Source organism: Hypomesus nipponensis, chromosome 25, assembly GCF_054491055.1.
Source record: "Hypomesus nipponensis isolate SF chromosome 25, ASM5449105v1, whole genome shotgun sequence".
NCBI classification, from domain to species: domain Eukaryota; kingdom Metazoa; phylum Chordata; class Actinopteri; order Osmeriformes; family Osmeridae; genus Hypomesus; species Hypomesus nipponensis.
In genome coordinates, this window is record NC_140385.1 from 10,882,045 (window position 1) to 10,900,060 (window position 18,016).

At 40.1% G+C, this 18,016-nt stretch overlaps 2 protein-coding genes across 2 annotated transcripts; both read left to right on the plus strand.

The window, feature by feature from the left end:
- Positions 1–793: 793 nt before the first annotated feature.
- LOC146222240 (homeobox protein HMX3-B-like) lies at positions 794–3,190 on the plus strand. The gene is made up of 2 exons (XM_084691848.1): positions 794–1,847; positions 2,323–3,190. Exons 1-2 carry the CDS (start codon positions 1,577–1,579, stop codon positions 2,931–2,933), a joined length of 882 nt encoding a protein of 293 aa, XP_084547974.1. The 5' UTR covers positions 794–1,576; the 3' UTR covers positions 2,934–3,190.
- Positions 3,191–4,390: 1,200 nt separating this feature from the next.
- LOC146222241 (homeobox protein HMX3-B-like) lies at positions 4,391–6,126 on the plus strand. The gene is made up of 2 exons (XM_084691700.1): positions 4,391–4,697; positions 4,916–6,126. Exons 1-2 carry the CDS (start codon positions 4,478–4,480, stop codon positions 5,470–5,472), a joined length of 777 nt encoding a protein of 258 aa, XP_084547826.1. The 5' UTR covers positions 4,391–4,477; the 3' UTR covers positions 5,473–6,126.
- The last annotated feature ends 11,890 nt before the right edge of the window (positions 6,127–18,016 follow it).

Sequence of the window (18,016 nt, forward strand, 5' to 3'; positions counted from 1 at the left end):
GTGCACAAACAGACCATTACAAATGTATAACCATATAACAATTTATAACTATGGATTCAGTTTCTATAGCATATAAGAAATTACATTATCGAACTACACGGAACTTATGAAAAATAAAGATACAGCATCACTAATAACGTCTGAACTACCAACCCAATACAATGGAGTGTAAGGCCCGTGGTTCATTGAGTTTATAATTGTAAAATGTTTTGAAAACCTTGTAGAAAGTGAAAGGGTAAACCTTGTAATCCAAGCAAATTTGCGAGTTAGTCTACTACAAACATTTCTCATTTTTCGTACAACTTGTTGAGGCATAGCATAGTTCCGTTTATTGCATCTGATTCATATTTAACAACTTGTCAAATGTTGCCCTTTTTATCATGAAATGTATAATGCAAGTATTACAAAGCTAATATAGGACTAGTTATGGTAATTCGCCTAATGTATCCTGCAGGCCGCAGCGGTCAATGTGCATGGAAAATGTAGGCCTATCGGTTGAGAACAGTTTTAGTATAAAATCGATCACTATCATTAGCCTATAATACTACTATGTGCAAAATAAGGGAACAATATCATTAGTATTAGAATTAGTATTTATATTGTCATTTTTTCCAACATTCCTCTGACCAGCTAAATAATTTTCCATAACACACAACCACACAAATATGGTTCAAAACATATTCGGATATTTATGCGAAGAATTTAGGCTTTTGTTGTGTTGGCTGGGTCGTCACAACTCAGATTATAGGTTATATGAAAAAAGAACTGCAGCTCTAATTGTACATGCATATATATATATATTTTTTTTTTAAATACATTTTGTTGTTGTTATTTAGCCTAGCTATTTCATATTTTTAAAAGCAGCTAAGTTAACAACTAAAATACATGTAGCAGAACTGCACTTACTCTTTACGGGAATGAAGAGAGTGAAAAAAGCCTACATCGATTTGTACATTCTGTAAACATACACAGGAAGCTGTTTGTGCCTTGGTTATGCCTTAGTTAGCCACATTTTAGGTTATAATTTGAAATGAGTACGTGCTTAATAAAGAATGGTAACATAGTCTAAGTTTGTCTGCATAGACAGATATAACCAATAGGAGGTACTGTGACATTCTTAGTGAAGCTATCTCCTCTTTCATGGAATGCCAGCCCGCGGACACTACTGTATCTCTGCTTTGATTTGCTCCCTAATTGACCTAAATAAAGCATCTTAAAGACACTGCCCCTGCAACCCCTAAAGGCAGACTATCACACACCGTAGGGAGCTCAATTCATGTAACATTCTTATTTTGTGAAGTAATCTCGCTTGCAGTCTCGACTGTCCAATCGCAAGACGTTGTTATCCAGCCGCGTATAGCTCTCGCTCAGTGAAATTTACAGTAGAAGGCTATATCTACGGATTCTCTCACAGGCTTGCACTCATGTCTCCGGCTCTTGTGGATTGCTCGACGTGGTTCACGGGAGCTAGTAAGCGTAATCGATAGTTATACCTGGGATACACGGGAATGTATTGACAACACCTGAACATTAATATCGTTTTTTATCAGTGATATAAGCGTTAAATGAACACAGCATGGTTGCTGATAAAGCGCCAGAGTCTCAACATGGCCCATCCTCGAGAGGTTCATCGTTTTCCATTGAGAATTTACTTCGTAGAACTGCCGACAAAAGATCTTCAACCGAAGATGAATTGGAATGTAAAGGAAAGGGTCTTCCCTACAACTTCTCTACCCGGGAGGAACATCGAGTATCTTCATTTGGACTAAACGCGCAACGTCTTGAAAAAGACGATATTTTGGACTGGTGTGAGAGCTCTCCTATCAAAGTCCACGGTCTTATAAGGAGTGAGTGCACATTTTGGTTACGGTTGATGTTTATGCATACAAACTATTTCCAAATGCTATATAGGCTTGATGATGCTTGTTTATTTGGTTACATGTAAATTATTCTTTGGAGTTTGGTGTTTCAAAAGAACAGACCCAAGAAGGGCGTTTTAAGCTCAATTCAACCTTGCTCCTATGAAGGCATATTTGTCCATAAATTCGCAGGCAAATTATGAATCCATACTCAATCCAAGCCAAACAACCATGCGCTGCATTGCCTGCAGTCCATGCGTAAAAGCTCTCCACACCCTATGTGGCTGTTTATTGTAGCCTAACTGACTAATGTTACCTATGCCTGTGATTTATATGCTAGTTTACTTTAATCCGATCATTATAGATTGTTATCAATATTGTGTTCAGTGAAAGTATACTGGAATAATGGATATACAGATTCAGATTCTCACGGCCTTCCTATGATATTCCTCACTCATTTCAGGTTCACAATATAATTCTCACATCTCCGATAATTCCGGGAACACTCAACCAACTAGTGACCGGAATTCCCCTCTACCGGAGCCGGAGGAAGACACCGATGACCCAGATAGCAAAGCAGAGGATTGTCTGACAGATGACAAGGATGACGACACGCGTTCTCCGTGTTTCGCGCGAGATGACAGTGACACTCCCGATGCAAAAGCAGTTCGCAAAAAGAAGACTCGGACAGTTTTCAGTCGGAGCCAGGTGTTTCAGCTCGAGTCCACCTTTGATATAAAACGGTACCTGAGCAGCTCCGAGCGGGCAGGGTTGGCCGCCTCACTTCAACTCACCGAGACGCAAGTGAAGATTTGGTTCCAGAACCGCAGGAACAAATGGAAGAGACAGATTGCGGCAGACATGGAGGCCACGACAAGCATCTCCTATTCGGCTCAAAGGATTGTCAGGGTTCCGATTTTATATCACGAGAATGTGACACCTGGTTCGCTCACCACAAACTTGTCACAAGTGTCGCCACCCTTAGTTGGCTTCGCCAGCACTATGAGTTACCCCATCTCCCACTTCCCTCACCCGATGTCTTATATTAGATCACAAATGACAGGTTTTGTGTGATAAAATATATTTAGTGACAATGTTGTTGATGAGTTCTGCTCCTTATCATTGCAATCATTAAGTTGGGTCGCCAGGGTAAACAAATCTTGTATTTTGGCCCACTTATATTTTAGTAGTTCTTCAGATGTTCCATGTAAGCTTACAGTAGGCCTATGCCTAAAATTAATTATTGATCTTTATCAAGAATTCTTTATCAACATAAAGCCTAAGTTAACCTCAGAATAATAACACCTTGGGCGTTTTAAACTAGGCCTATATTTTGTCAGATAGGCTACAGTAGCCAAAATTAACAGACTGAGTTTTTACGAACTCCAGTCCACCAACACGTATGTCTTAAAAACATTTTATTAGCATGGGGTTCGGGATACAACACTCTTTGCGTATGTCCCAATCTTTTATATAAATGGGGTTTCATACTGAATTTTGTATACAGTCACTGTTCATAAACTGTGAATAAAAGATATGCAACTGAACGTGTTTCTTTATATTGTGTGAACAGATGTGATAGGCCGAGATGTGATATATAACTCTCATCATACAAATCACCCAATGTTATGATATATTTGCATACTTTACCCCCGGTAAACAATGCACTTCGTTATAGAATAGAAAAACTAGAAGGAGATTAATTAGTCTATAGCCTATCCAAATCATAGATATAGCCGCCTGCATTCACATTCGTTTTTCCACGGGCAAACTATTTAAGGAAGTGGGCAAGGGTAAGTGTAAAAATAGAAGACCCCCACTAGCTATCAAAGTTTGAAAATGTGGGGAAAGCTAGACGTTTTGTGTATTCCTGAAGATTAAACATAATTTACATTCAACCAAAATAATTACAAAAGGTAAAATTATCTATTGACCTACCACTAAGCTACCACAATTTAAGAGGCTGCTTTACTTAAGGGATTCACATTTTATATATATATATATTATTATATATTTTTTTTTAAGTAGCCAAATTCTGGAAACCGTAGGCTGAGGGGTTTTCACCGAAAATCTACAGCGTAAGATTGCCCTTTGGATCATAAACTTCAATTTGGTTCAAATATTCAAAGATACACTGTAGGGTTTAATGTCAAGGACCCCATCTTAAGTTTATGTCTCCATCAACAAGGTAGCCTAACAATCGAGAAAGCAAAATAGTGACAAAATGCATACTACCTTACTGAAGTGTTTTCAATATCTCCCAGAATAACTTGACAAAACTAATTCAATTAAAAACGCGATGTTTCGACTAAAATGGCAATTTGGGTGATGTTAAGATAATAAACTATTATTCCACACAAGTAGGCTTGTCTAAACGTTTATGGTGCGTAAATATTGCAGGTTAAGGACGCTTCCCGCCCTCATCTGATATTTGGCGTCACTCTGCCTCGCAATTTCACCAATCAAAAGCTACAAAACCACAGTCTTCCGGTTCATTGAATAACGGTACACTACGTCCTGGTGTAGTTGCAATCAGGGAGCAATGGTGCTTCGAGTATCCAAAGACTTCGATGTTTTGGGAACCTCCGTCATCTTTTACTTTATAAAGAAAACCGTAGATGTCGGGGAATATGAACAAAGGGGACATCCCATGTCGAACTGCTTCTTTGACATTCACAATTGACAATATCCTTAATCTGAAGCAAAACAAAATCAACTTGGACGCCCAGTATTATAAAGTGCAAACGGACAGTGGACGTAAAAATGATTTCCAACTGCGGTATAACGAGGACTACGACGTTCAGAGGCGGCAAGAGCCAGACGTACCTCAAGAGCCAGGTGAGCTCTTTGGTTATTTTAAAATAAACATACTTGTTTAGTAGGCTACGTCAAGCCTTGACAATTAGGTATTTGATCAATTAACGTAGCCTATATAGGATGGGGTACATACATTAGGCTATATAGGCTACTGTATTAGCCTATTCCACCCAGGTTTGGAGGGTTTCAGGAATTTCTGTATTTGGCATCGAAACAAGTTTCATTTCTTAATTTCACAGCGCAAACAGCAAACAGCGCCAGCAACGACGGCTACACTCTTGTTCGGAAAGTCTGCAGGGAGGATTCAACTCAGATGATTGATACTTGTCCAAGGGCTGAGAGCGCAAGCAGCTGCGATGATTTATCGGAGCAACACAAACCCAATGCTAAAACCAAAGCAATGGCAAAGAAGAAAACTCGCACTATATTCTCCAAACGGCAGATTTTTCAATTGGAAGCTACATTTGACATGAAAAGATATCTAAGCAGCGCAGAGCGCGCGTGTCTGGCGAATTCCTTACAACTTACAGAGACCCAAGTCAAAATTTGGTTCCAGAACCGTCGGAATAAATTGAAGCGTCAGTTATCCACAGACATAGAAGGACCAATTGCCGCTGATCATCTTTCAGATGCTGGAAAAAATGTGCAATTACCAACTCTTTATAAAGACAGTAACATTTTTGGCGGATGTTTGTTACCGATGCCTTTCCCAGTGGTATATCCAGCAGCAAACAATGCACCATACTTTTACTTTTCAAACTCTGGTAAATACTTCAGCTTGTTCGATACAGATTGATGATGAGCATGTTTGGGATGTACTTGTCGTGAACATGAAACGTGAATGGCCATCAGTTCGGATTCAGCTTCAACTGCAATGCCCTTCAGAGTGTATTTAAAAACCGTTATAGGCCTACTTTTAATGCTGGTTTTCAACTTATCTTGACAATTGCGTCCTAGACCAATGCATGTGCCACTTTTAGTCCTTTACAGTAATGTTTTGGGTTCATTAGAATACATAATGCCATTTATATAATAATATGTGTCATTGCAATTATTTTTGTTATTATTTAAACTCCACATGCTTGGAATTTTATCATCAAAGAATTATCATTATATGTGCTGTAGGCCTACAGTGATGAATGAATGTAGCCTATGTTTATAATGTGCTGGGGATTGATGTAGGACATATTTCCTTATACCTTATTCCATATTACCTTCACTGCAACTATAGTTGCTTGCTTTATACATATTTAATTTTTCTAACATTTACTATTACTGAGTTGTTGTTTATTTTTTCACTATGCAGTATATTTTATTTATATTGCCTTACTTGTTTATTTCAATGTCTTTTTAAATGTTTATTTTTTACACTTACTCATTACCTAAAAACAGTGATCAAGACAGATTGTACAACTGTTGATATACAGTATATCATGACAACAACCACAAAATATGCAATAAAGTGTTGTAATATTTGCAACAATTCCATGTTTTTTGAATTACAGCTTGTAGGTTCAGAAGTACTCAGATCCAGTTAAGTGCTATTTTTGTTATTATTGAAAATGACACAATTATATAAAACTACTATAATACTAACTCACAACATAAAGCTTTCAAAAACGTTGTTTACACTCCAAATTGATTCTCATGAAATCATCTTTCTCTACTTACAGTTTATGCAGTGAAGTCTGTACCATGTGTGTACTCCTGCAGTAAAACATATTTAAGTTCTAAAGGAAAGCAATTCTACTGAGGGTCGTGAGTGCCTGATGCACAAACAATGCAAAACTGATGATGTAGGTTTTTGGGTTACCATTGACCAATTAATTTCCAGTTCCATATGTGTCCATTTATGTGTGTGTGTGTGTGTGTTTCGATGCATTCATCGTTTTCCTCACACACAACATTAGCCTGGATGTGCAGGGTTATGAGTGCTAAGGTGACATTTGTATACGTGTGCATAACCCCAAATGTGCAAATGTTTGTATCTCCATCTTGGGTGTGTGGATCTGGATCTGAGAAAGAAAAAGTATGGAGGATAGACACCCAGTGCATGTGTATTTACACAGGGAAGAATTGAGGCTTCTGGAAAGAGATTTTCCTAAAGGGCCATGCTAGCTGCACTTACACAGTGTTTCCGGGTCACTACTCCCTTCAGTGTTGGAGTCTCGCGCTGCTTTCTCCCTGTCAGAGCCATTCAGAGGCTTGCCTCTGTTAACCTGTTCACTCAACCACTTTGTCTGCGTATGAAATCAGTTGTTTTCTCTTGTATATCCCTGTCTTGTTGCTTCCCTTAAGATTGTCTGGTTAACTGCACAAAACAGACCCCACTGATATAGTTACTCTGATGAAATGTAATTATCTATAAGATCTGTGTTACATGTCGCTCATTAACATTCATGCACTTTAGGTTTACACAGCCTTTAAGATGCAATGGTCATTTTGTCATTTTAGTTTAGTTTATTGAAGGACATTTCAGTTAGGTTGTTAATGCTATTGGAGAGTTATATATTTATTGTTTACATATTGAGACAGACTTGACCCTTATTGTTTCTCTGTTCCAGGCAGAATCCTAACACATAACTGAACCTTACTGATAATAACATATTCATAAAGCATTAATTAAGATATGAAATATGCTATAAATTGTCTCAAAGAATATAAGTTAGACAGATGGTTTATAATATTCCTATCAAGGTGTAAATAAGGCTTCACTACCACAACTCTAAGTAAACTTTTACAGTTTCTCTTAATGTAATTAATCTCAGTTCTTTAGTGTGCAAAGCTCCTTTGTGGACAGGGTTTTAACCTTTCTTTACCCAACAGGCAGCCGGAAACTTTAATATGCTATCAGTTGAAAGATGGTAGTTGCACCACTAATACCACACAGATAAATCCCACTTAGATTAGTCATGCTTAATGGCACTGTTGTCAAAAATAAACTAAAAAGTGTGGATTACAAATTGTGAGATAAATGATTGAGTATCATTTGTATTTATGGTTATGCAAAACATGTGTAATTAGCAAATAAACAACATCATTCTAAGAAAAATGTGGTTAGTCAACACAAATTAAAAATAAATGTACAAACAGGTGTCCTGCTAGTGTGTCTTTCTACCCCTCCCAGTATGTGGCTGGGGCTGGCTGTGTAAAAGGTGTTTGTGTGTCTTTTTGCACGCAAGGGGGGTTGGGTGTGGGTGGGCAGGGAGGGTGGGTGGGGGGAGGGAAGGTGGGTGGAGGGAGGGAAGCTACAGTCGCCAGACTTCCTGACTCTCCCAGTGTCCGACGCTTGTGAGCGCAGCACGTTCACTCAGTATCTAAGCACTCTGCTGTGAAACCACAAGGTTCAGATGACCCGGCTGCCTGGCTGTTTTCTGAAGTGGGCTGGGCTGCCATGGCGAGACCTGTCAGTCAGACAAGGAAAAATCCATTAAAACCTCAACCTGATCAAAAGAATCTATTACCAAGACTCCATATGCACTTGCTTAGGTCCTTTCAATGACTGGAGAGTATTATGGGTAGTTTAATACGTTATTGACTTGCTGCCAACTATGGCCACAAAGGACAGTCTCACTATTGAGAAACAGCTCTGCAAGTTTGGCCGAGTTATTCCAGGCTGTTCTACAGCTCAAGGCTGTCCAGAGCTGTCAACATGTTCCTCCAGTCTGACCACAACCAGCCCGCAAAGCATATGTTTCTGATTCAGAAGTAAAATGTCCCATTTTTCCAGAGCCATTGTTTGAAATCATTGATCCTGAATTGCGAGTGATAATGTGGTCGCCTTGAATCATTGTGGTGTTAGCATTTCCCATGCCACTAACATGCAAATACGTAGGTTTTTATAGAACAGAGACATTCAGTGCAGCAAGCTACTTTTACCATGTGAGTTAACATCACAGGGTGCCTTGCCCAGTATTCTTGTGAAGATTGGAGAAGTCATATTGAATTATGGGGAAGTTATTGAGTAGGTGGTTGTTGCCAGGGCAGCGGAGGAGCGTACACATTGACACTGATCTTAAACAAAGTGGAAAGTGGTGTGTGTGAGTGTGTGTGTGTGCTGTGAGTGCACTCGAGAGACACACTAGAGAACGAGAAACTGATGGAGAGGAGTCAATTCAGCATCTTTTTTTAATATTCCTTTACTGCATGAAGCACTATCGTTCTTTTTAGTATCAGGTGTCATGGCGAAGTTGTCACATTACAAAGCTTGGAGAGACCACTTGGACTGGGTATTGTCTGACGTTATCATTGTTAACAACAGCTGAATGTATTAATGGATACCTAATTAGGCTGATGATAAGCAATTAATTAATTTTCACACTTCATTGATGAAGACACTGCATTCATGCCATGCCTTGATTTTTCCCATAAAGTATTGTGTGAAATCTAGAATCTAACTATAATCATTGTTAATTAGTGTTTGGGAAGTGCCTTGGGGTTCATCAGAACCACCAGCCATTTCCATAGTTCTGCTTTTTATGTTTTATTCATTTTTCTTCTTCATTTTTCTTCTTCATTTTTCACATTTCATTGACTATTATTTTACATGTCAGATTTTTTACATCAGCTCTTAGGGATTACTTCCTTTTTCGTCAGTTTTGTCTGAGGGGAAATACAAATAAATAAATAAGACTTACGTAATAATGCACAACCTTTCCAGTACGTCTTCATATTGCAACCTGAATGTAACAAACACTTATTCATATTTTTCGCATAATGCACTCCTAAGGTGCAAACAATGACAACATTTTGTCCAACTTCCTGCCAAGCAATGAGAGAGAATGCCCAAATAAAATAAAATAAACCACATTAGTCCCAACTGGGATGTCCCTCAGAACACTATTTGGGCAGCTGAGGTTATGGACCATAGATGGTCAAAGATCTAAAGAGCGTCTCCCAAGTGGTACACTGAAGTCTAGCAAAGGGGTGGGTGGGGGGCTTGTTCAAAGGGTTCAATGACACTGCACTTTACAACATAAACAACACCCCATTCATTATGAGGGGCAACTTGATAGGGACTAGGGATCTCAATGCTCCCACTAGTCTTTCAGAGGGCTTATTGATTTATTAATTTAGTCGACTTTAGTGCTCTGGAGTGTCACTCTGCCTGTGTAAGGCATCTTAGCCTTTCTCAGGGACTACAATGACCCTTGCTGATAAAAAGGATGAGTGGCCAGGAGGTAAATAAAGTCAAAGGTCCTTGGCCTTCATCTCTGAGGGACGAGTCCACTATCATCAAAATACAAACATCTATTGCTACCCAATGGACTCAGTATACAGTACTTCACAGTTGTATCATTCCATTACTGTCACTGATAGGTGTCACAGCATGACGTACAGCACATTACATCGCAACATGGTGCTGGGACAGTACTCACAGTCAAAACAGCTAGACAAGGACAGTAGATTTTTTGTATTCGTGTACACTAAACTAGAATATGCTCCTTCCTTCCATGCACAATGTTCAGTCTCCATTGTGGCCATATGGAAAATCGGTATTTTCGCCTGTGCCCATTACTTCCTGGTGAATTACAACAACAGGTCGCATCACTGGGGAGTCAGAGATTAAATGTCCTGACCTTTTGGAACCCATGTTGCTTACAGGAAAGACACTATGTCATATGGCCCATTCAAGTAAGATAATGCAATCGGTCACATCTGCTAAGCAAAAATACGTATCCACAAAGTAAATATGAAAAGATAATGCAATGCAAACAGAAAACAGTATGACTATCATTGAAGTCCAGCAATGACAGAGAGTCATCGAAAACGATTCCTGTTTTAAGATCATTGCACATGCTTTGGACAAAAGACATGCAAAAATCAATAATACAAGTTGAGAGAAACAGATACTTCAGACTAATGGACACAAGGAATTGTGGGTGACAGGCACAGGGAATACAGTTCATATTGATACGGACAGCAGAGGCCAGCGGGCTCCAAAGGGGCGAGAGGAGGTCACGGCTTGCTGTGACAGCCTATCCTTTCCTAATGGAAGTCTATCGACTGAGTAGCGCGGAGGCTACTGTGACTATAACGTGTCACCAGGAGGCATGGAGTCTGTCTGTGTGTATGAGTGTGTGTGTGTGTGTCTGTATGCGTGGACATATCAGTTTCTTTTCTCCCTTGTGTGCCACTTTCTTTTCTCCATTATCCACAGTGGACTGTTGATACTTCATTAACAGCATATAACGGCAACCACCATCTGAGGCTCCCTCCGCCCTGGAACACACCATCCATCTCATGTCTCATAAATACTTAATAAAGAACATGCAGGCTATCTTGGCTCCGTTATTTAAAGATCTTAAAAGTAAAATACACTGGTGATTGGGATTGCCTTTTTCCCAGCATTCCCTCACAGTGAGAACACAGAAACACCAAATGACTTAACATTAACAAACATGAATATAAAGAATTAAAAAATGTGTTGAATACGTTTGTTGTCTGATTATGGTGTTGTAATACATTGGTGCAGAAAACCACATGGAAAGGACCACTTTGCTGTATTTAGTAACAGTACTCTACATCTGCTTAAATATTTTGAGGTTGGTACTGGTAAAGCACAGTGTGATTAACACCATGAATACACCAATGGGACAGTTTATATTTTTGTAATTAATTTCAGAATTGACAAAGGCTCTTGCATGGAAGAAGTCAAAATATAAAACAGTGCTGGAAGACAATACCTAGAAGATGTCACACAGTCAGGTTTTGCAGTGTGTCTTTTATGCAAGATGTCTGTATTCGAGGACTAGGGTGTGAAAGTGACAGGCAATTCAATATTTGACATCTGCCACATTTCCTGTTGATTTATCTTCCCCTTCCAGACAATTGGCGATGTTACGGTAACCTGACCCAGATCTCATGCCACAGGACCATAATCGATTGTCCTGAAGCCATTTTGTGTTGAGTTCAATGTGAGCTGGTTGCACATGTTCCAAGCCATTTCTCTTACTGGGCTCAGCATCTGTTCACCTCACGACTCATCCTCTCCGACAGCTTCAAAATCATACACAGCAGCTGAGTCATGGGAATTCAAGGCTGGAAAACACTTATCACTGAGCAATCACCAGCTCAGTGGAACACGAGTTGAGCTGGAGTACAGTACTGATGCAGCAAAACAGGGAACGCCCTCTCACATCAAGCTCATTGGATTGTGGGTTAATTAGCTCAAAGGCTGTCTGCCAGGTAAGTGCACCTGCGGCTTGCTAACAGGCCGTGGCATGTCGTTCTGGCATGTAGATGGTTTAACCTACTGGATTGGGTTGACGAACAGTAGGGTCCTGTGAGAGGAGAGATTAAGGATTTAACATAAGCTGTTGAGACTAGGTTTCTTATTGACTTTACGGTCAACCAAAATAAACAGAGCCACAAGCTTGTTTTAACTGGATGAATCACGCTTTATCTGTGCCAATGTATGGCAAGCGAATTCCACATGTCACAGAGAAGAGAGAGAGAGCCCGAGAGAGAGAGAGAGAGAGAGAGAGAGAGAGAGAGAGAGAGAGAGAGAGAGAGAGAGAGAGAGAGTCTACTTTTTGGGAACTGGCTCTGTAATAAATGAACAAACAGTCTGCCATTTCACTTGCCCTGTGAGGCTCATCTCCTGAGCCCGTCACGTCGGCGCTGATAGCAATGACGCCTCTGTGCCAGGGCTCTGACCCGTTCACCAGCACCCTGGCCCCCGCCGAAATCCAAGGGAAACACAATTTGTGACACTCCAGCTATTTCTGTTTGAACCACTCGTCTGCAACAAATCCAATGGCTCCAACTAATACACGGCTACAGATGGTAGCAGCAGAACTAGCCGAGCAGATAAAGTAATAGACCATAGTCTCTGCTTAGTCAGCACCCCAGTTTAGTTATTACCAAGGTTAAGATCTGACTTCGCTGTAATGGTGCTACTTGAAATACTGTGCATATTTCTCATATGACAGTAGGATATTTTACACGTGTACTGTATGTGATGTCCTATTGATATTAGCACCCTTTTTTAAGTTCAAGGAAAACACAACGACATTAACTTCTGACGGAAAAGGTAGGGCCTATCTAGCAGAAGACGGACCCTCCTGATTGGACAGACGGACTGTCTTTTAACAGGAAGAATCAGTAAAAAACACATACAGCACCTGTTTGAATGGTTTTCGACGGGACAGACAGCAGCACCATCTCGATTTACTGACATTTTCAGTATACTAACACATAATGTCAATTGGTTAATGGTGTGTAGCATCATGTATATGTCTCATACTTTATTAACATTCATGTATTGCATGATTAACCTATAACATTAGGCAGCCATATTGTGGAGCTAGAATCAAACTTATCACTAACTACGCTATTAAGAGAAGACTACGTTTGTATGCCAACGAACACCGATAACTAGAACTAATTTGACAAACGTGACTTCAAGTGCTAATACTCATCCTGATGTTGTGATTAGTTGACAACATATCAACTATCACGTCTTATGTGGCCTATGCCTTGCATCAAAATCATTCTTAAATATAGTGAAAGTATCTTCGAGGGATTCATGTTTTCAAAATAGGCGTTCTCCTTCCTGTTAAAAGACATGCAGTCTGTCCAATCAGGAGGGTCCGTCTTCTGCTAGATAGGCCCTACCTTTTCCGTCAGAAGTTAACGTTGTTGCGTTTGCCTATTTGCCGTTGCGTTTTCCTATTTGCCGTTGTGTTTTCCTATTCGTCGTTGTGTTTTGCTATTTGCCGTTGTGTTTTTCTATTTGCCGTTGTGTTTTGCACTTCAGGGCCACCGTAATATAGCCTTCCGTTTAATCCGCTATCACTTGTCACTTCTGTTAAACTTGAGGGTGTCAAACGAACGACAAAATCACTGTTACAATGCGCCACCACTCGTGGCCTTCAAACAGGACACATTTTCTCGCTTCCAACTGTTGTCAGAACCTTGATCTCACAGTCTTTGATTTTTTTTCTTTTTTGCGTGTTTACCCAGCTAACACAGTTACGTTGCCCTTACGTTGCCGCAACGTCACTCGTTGACCAAACATAGGTTGCCGCAATGTCTTTGGCGACGTTGCGGGACCGTGCATCTGTGGGGCGCCAGTAGGTTGCCGCAACGTCATCTTGTGACGTTGCCAGTCCGTAACCGCAACGTCGTGGCAACGTTATTTTCCGACGTTGCCAGTCCGTAACCGCAACCTTCTAGCAACGTAACTTTCCGACGTTGCCAGTCCGTAACCGCGACGTCGTCGCAACGCAGACGTTGCCAGTCGGTAACCACGACCTCCTGGCAACGTTGTTTTGTGACGTTGCCAGTCCGTAACCGCGACCTCCTAGCAAGGTTATTTTCCGACGTTGCCAGTCCGTAATGGCTATAGCCATTTTATCAAATTTCTTTGAATAAACGCTGCAGCGTTAATTAAATAACGTTCATTTTTGGTGTGGCTTATTCGATAAATACTTCAGACAAAGAAATGACCTCAGGAGTGCATTTATAGTCCATCTGCATATTCATTTATGGGAGGAGGCAAGGTGGGGTCAGTGGCTTGTTCACGTGCGGTCAATCTCACGTTGATTGTGATTTATAAAGGAAAGGTGCGCAGGACCTGGCGTACGACCGGTTTTACACATGTGCATACTTCTGTGCGTAGGTACTTTTCGAGTTTTGGCCGTACACCATTTTCTGGTATGGAAGCTGCGCAATCCTTTGTACATGAGGCCCCAGGTGTTTTAGCAAACTTTTGCCAGGCTGCAGAGGGAGCCTGCCAGGGTCCACTACCATGTAACCCCCTTCAATTGAGTTGGCAATGGACTGAGAAAGTTGAAACTATTTTACCATGCTGTGTGTCCAAATGTCAGCCTAAATCTGGTTTACAGTTGATCAAAGATTGTGGAAGAAAATGCATGTATGGAAAAAAGCATATGGTTGCTAATGTTTTAAGACACAATTGTACTGCAAATGTATACTGGCATGCTCTTTACCTTGTTAACTTAGCATCTGAAAAATACATATATGGTATCATATGTTTTTGTAAGGGTTAAACTTAACAAGAACTAACTGAGCAGTGCAGTCAATCAGGAAGGTTCTAAGAACCTTATCACAGTACATTTCATCTGCAAATTCTACCCAGGATGACAGCAGCCTGAGGTTAGGATCATCATAATCCACACTGAGAAGAGAAGCTCTGGAGACACTCATCCAATCTGTCAGCAGCCATTCATGCCACTATTAACACGGCTATCAATATTAGTCATCCCTGACATTGAATGCACTGAAAAGGTTCAGGTTTGCTAGCATGTAAGGCTATTGACATGTGTTTTGAGCCCCAAATATAATTAAAAGATCACTTAGAATAATAAAATGTTACATGACACTTTTCAATACGACCGAACCTTTTCCACGAATGAGCCATAAATTGGGGCCAGAGTTTAAGTATAGTCCCTTGTGCATCAACAGGAGATGATGAAACATAAGGTTCATGAACATTTATCTTTGGGCCAGCAGGCATTCAAGAAATGTAAAGGAACATAATTATTTCAACGGTACAGAAATGTTCCAGAATGCTAAATATAGGCTGTTGCCAGAGGTCGCCTTAAACATTCAAGGTACTCTCTTCACTGCCAGAGGCAAACACTGGGATGCACTGCCATGTAGCTCATAGTAATATCATACAGATTTCCCACAGGGTCACACATCATGTTCTCTCAATATATAATATGGGGACGAGTGCATTTGAGAGAAACTCCTAATTTTATTCTGAACATAGTTTGACCATATTTAAGCTTAAAATATGATTTCTGTTCAAATTTGTTGACATGTCTCACATATTCTGTTTAAACCAATTTATTTTTGGGAGGTGTTGTGTGTGATGTGATATAAATATGCAATTCATCTTTCAACGTCCTTATTACTTGTTGCATTCCACTAGAGCAGCACTTGAGTAGCAATCCATTTGAGGACTTTGCAAAGATGGACGTTTTTCCGGAAAACTAAGTGAACTTCCTGTTTTATCATAGTTTTGTCCATTTTCTATTCTTGACAATGGGTGAGGTTAAGTGAGAGAACATTCTTTTGTACCAAATCTAAACAACACCTCATAAATATTAGTGTACACCGACCTTTGAAGGACATACTTCCCCTTGTGAGGATGAGAGTGGACGAGAGTGATGCTTTTTTGCCATACATTATTCAATGAAATAATTCCAGGGGCCTACAAAAGAGAAAACCACGTTTGTGTTTATTTTATTTATCTCTCAATTCCATAAATAGAAACCTATGAAACGTACTTCATGTAATATTGATTTGGTCGATGACCATGGAAGCACAATTTGTATTGTCCCCAACAGGTACTCAAATCTGACTTTGTTTTCATTCCAATATGAAACTTTCTCACATAGGAGTGCAAGACAGAAACCATCACTAGTTTGAGAAGTTCAACTCTGTACTGCTCGGGTTGGGTGAGGTGCTTTCAAATAACAGAAAACCCAAGACGAGAGTTCTACTGTATATTTCAAGCGTTCCCACTAAGTACATTAGATATGAGTACATTTAGTTCCAATCTTTTTTAGCTTAAGTGGTTACCAGTCTTTTCATTTCATCGCTCATTTCTCCATTTATGTTGCATTTGATGCAAGTTGATTTTGATGGAAATTAGTTTAGTATTTTTTAGATCTGCACATGTAAGCAGATTTTTTTTAAAGAAATACCCCATTGAGATCAATGCATTACATTGTTAAGATTCTTAAGATTCTACATATAATGGACAGTTGAAAGCAACAGAATGGCTAACATTAATATCTGGCGTAACCACCATAGCATCATTAAAATCATTAGTGTATCATTAGTGTTTGGAGAACAGCTTAAAAATCAAGATGTATTTCTGAAACAATTTTACATTGCCATCTGTCAGAGATGATTATTTACTTTGCGTTTACTAAAGTTCAGCGTTAGTCATTTCTGGAGCTTTATTGTTTTGACATAAACAAACACGGGGGGGGGGGGGGGTAGCTGGTACCAAACCCATTGCTCTCCATCAGGCGTTAAGACCAGTGGTCCCTTAAATTCCAACACGCAGACATAAACCCCCTCAAAATCATCCTCGAGACTGTCTATCCTTGTTCCTGATCTCCTTCCCAAAATGTTTGGAGATTTGGGAAGGGGCAAGGAGTGCTGGGGCTTGAACAGATTGTTATGTCACCATTAGGGGGCTGTAATAAAGTCGTATTTCTTTTGCATTTTGCATGACTGGAGGGCCTTCCACTCTCGCCTGTCTGCTCCTCTCACATCACCCTGCTTTAAGTGGAGCAGTTCTGGGCTGCAGGTTTAGCCTCACTGCCGCCAGAGAGAGCCTGTGCCAGATAGTGTAACGCCATTACATTCAGCAGAAACATTTTGTCGACAGCACTGTAGTAGGAGAATACAGCGTCTTAGGCCTCATTACATGCCCACACAGACAAAATTATAAACCAGTTATTCATCACTGGGGTGAATGAATATGGGTGTGCACTGAACATATCGTTCATCACGCACTGTGATTCTCTTTAGCTTTACTCAAGGTGTACAGGTTACAAGTTAATGCTTCCTGATTATATTCATACCCCATTCTGACATGATCTTTCCCATTATATTAAGTTCTGTTTATTTCCAGACATGGATGACTCTGTGTTATCAGCTGGGAAAGATTGAGATGTGGTCTGGTCAGCCAGAACAGTGTCGTTACCACAGCAACACTTCCTTATTTCTCATTTGTGCTTGAGGCATAATGTGTCATTGCTATAAAGAATGTCAATTGCAAGCTGACTTAGAATCAACCTTTTGGTTGGGTGCTGACGGTGTTTGACTGTCATCCACTTGAATAAACATGTACATAACTGCAAAACAACATAAAAACTGTTAGTAGTTGAAGTAGTTTTGTGTGTTGTGAATTGTGCTGACAAAGAGTACGCTTGGACATTTTGTTCTGAGATACATGCAGTTGTTTCATTGATTGGGACAGTCTTCGTATTTATTGAAATAATTAGTTATGGTGCGTGGGTAATGTAACAAATTACCAGGCTATTAATCCAAGATCAAAGATTGCATTATTCTTCAGGTCTTGTTGTCCGGCTGCAGCTCTGTTCTTCCTCATGCCTATCTGGGTTTGATTGTAGCCATGGAGCCACAGGATATGCCTCCCAAAGCATTAGCATTCCCAGCAGTCCTCTAGCAATATCTCAGATCACATTAGTTTAAACTGACGGGCTGCTTAAACTATGGTACATGGGGTCTGAAATAAGCACCTCTCGCTAACCACAAACATATTATGTAAGACACGGTGAGAGGTCCCCATGCTTTTCATCTATGGAAAGCTTTGTTTCATTTTCCCA

Excerpts from the sequence above, each read along its gene's own strand:
- LOC146222241 (XM_084691700.1), top strand. The coding sequence starts at position 4,478 with ATGTCGGGGAATATGAACAAAGGGGACATCCCATGTCGAACTGCTTCT. Across the intron at positions 4,698-4,915 it reads AGACGTACCTCAAGAGCCAG|CGCAAACAGCAAACAGCGCC; the intron begins GTGAGCTCTTTG and ends TTAATTTCACAG.
- LOC146222240 (XM_084691848.1), top strand. The coding sequence starts at position 1,577 with ATGGTTGCTGATAAAGCGCCAGAGTCTCAACATGGCCCATCCTCGAGA. Across the intron at positions 1,848-2,322 it reads AGTCCACGGTCTTATAAGGA|GTTCACAATATAATTCTCAC; the intron begins GTGAGTGCACAT and ends CACTCATTTCAG.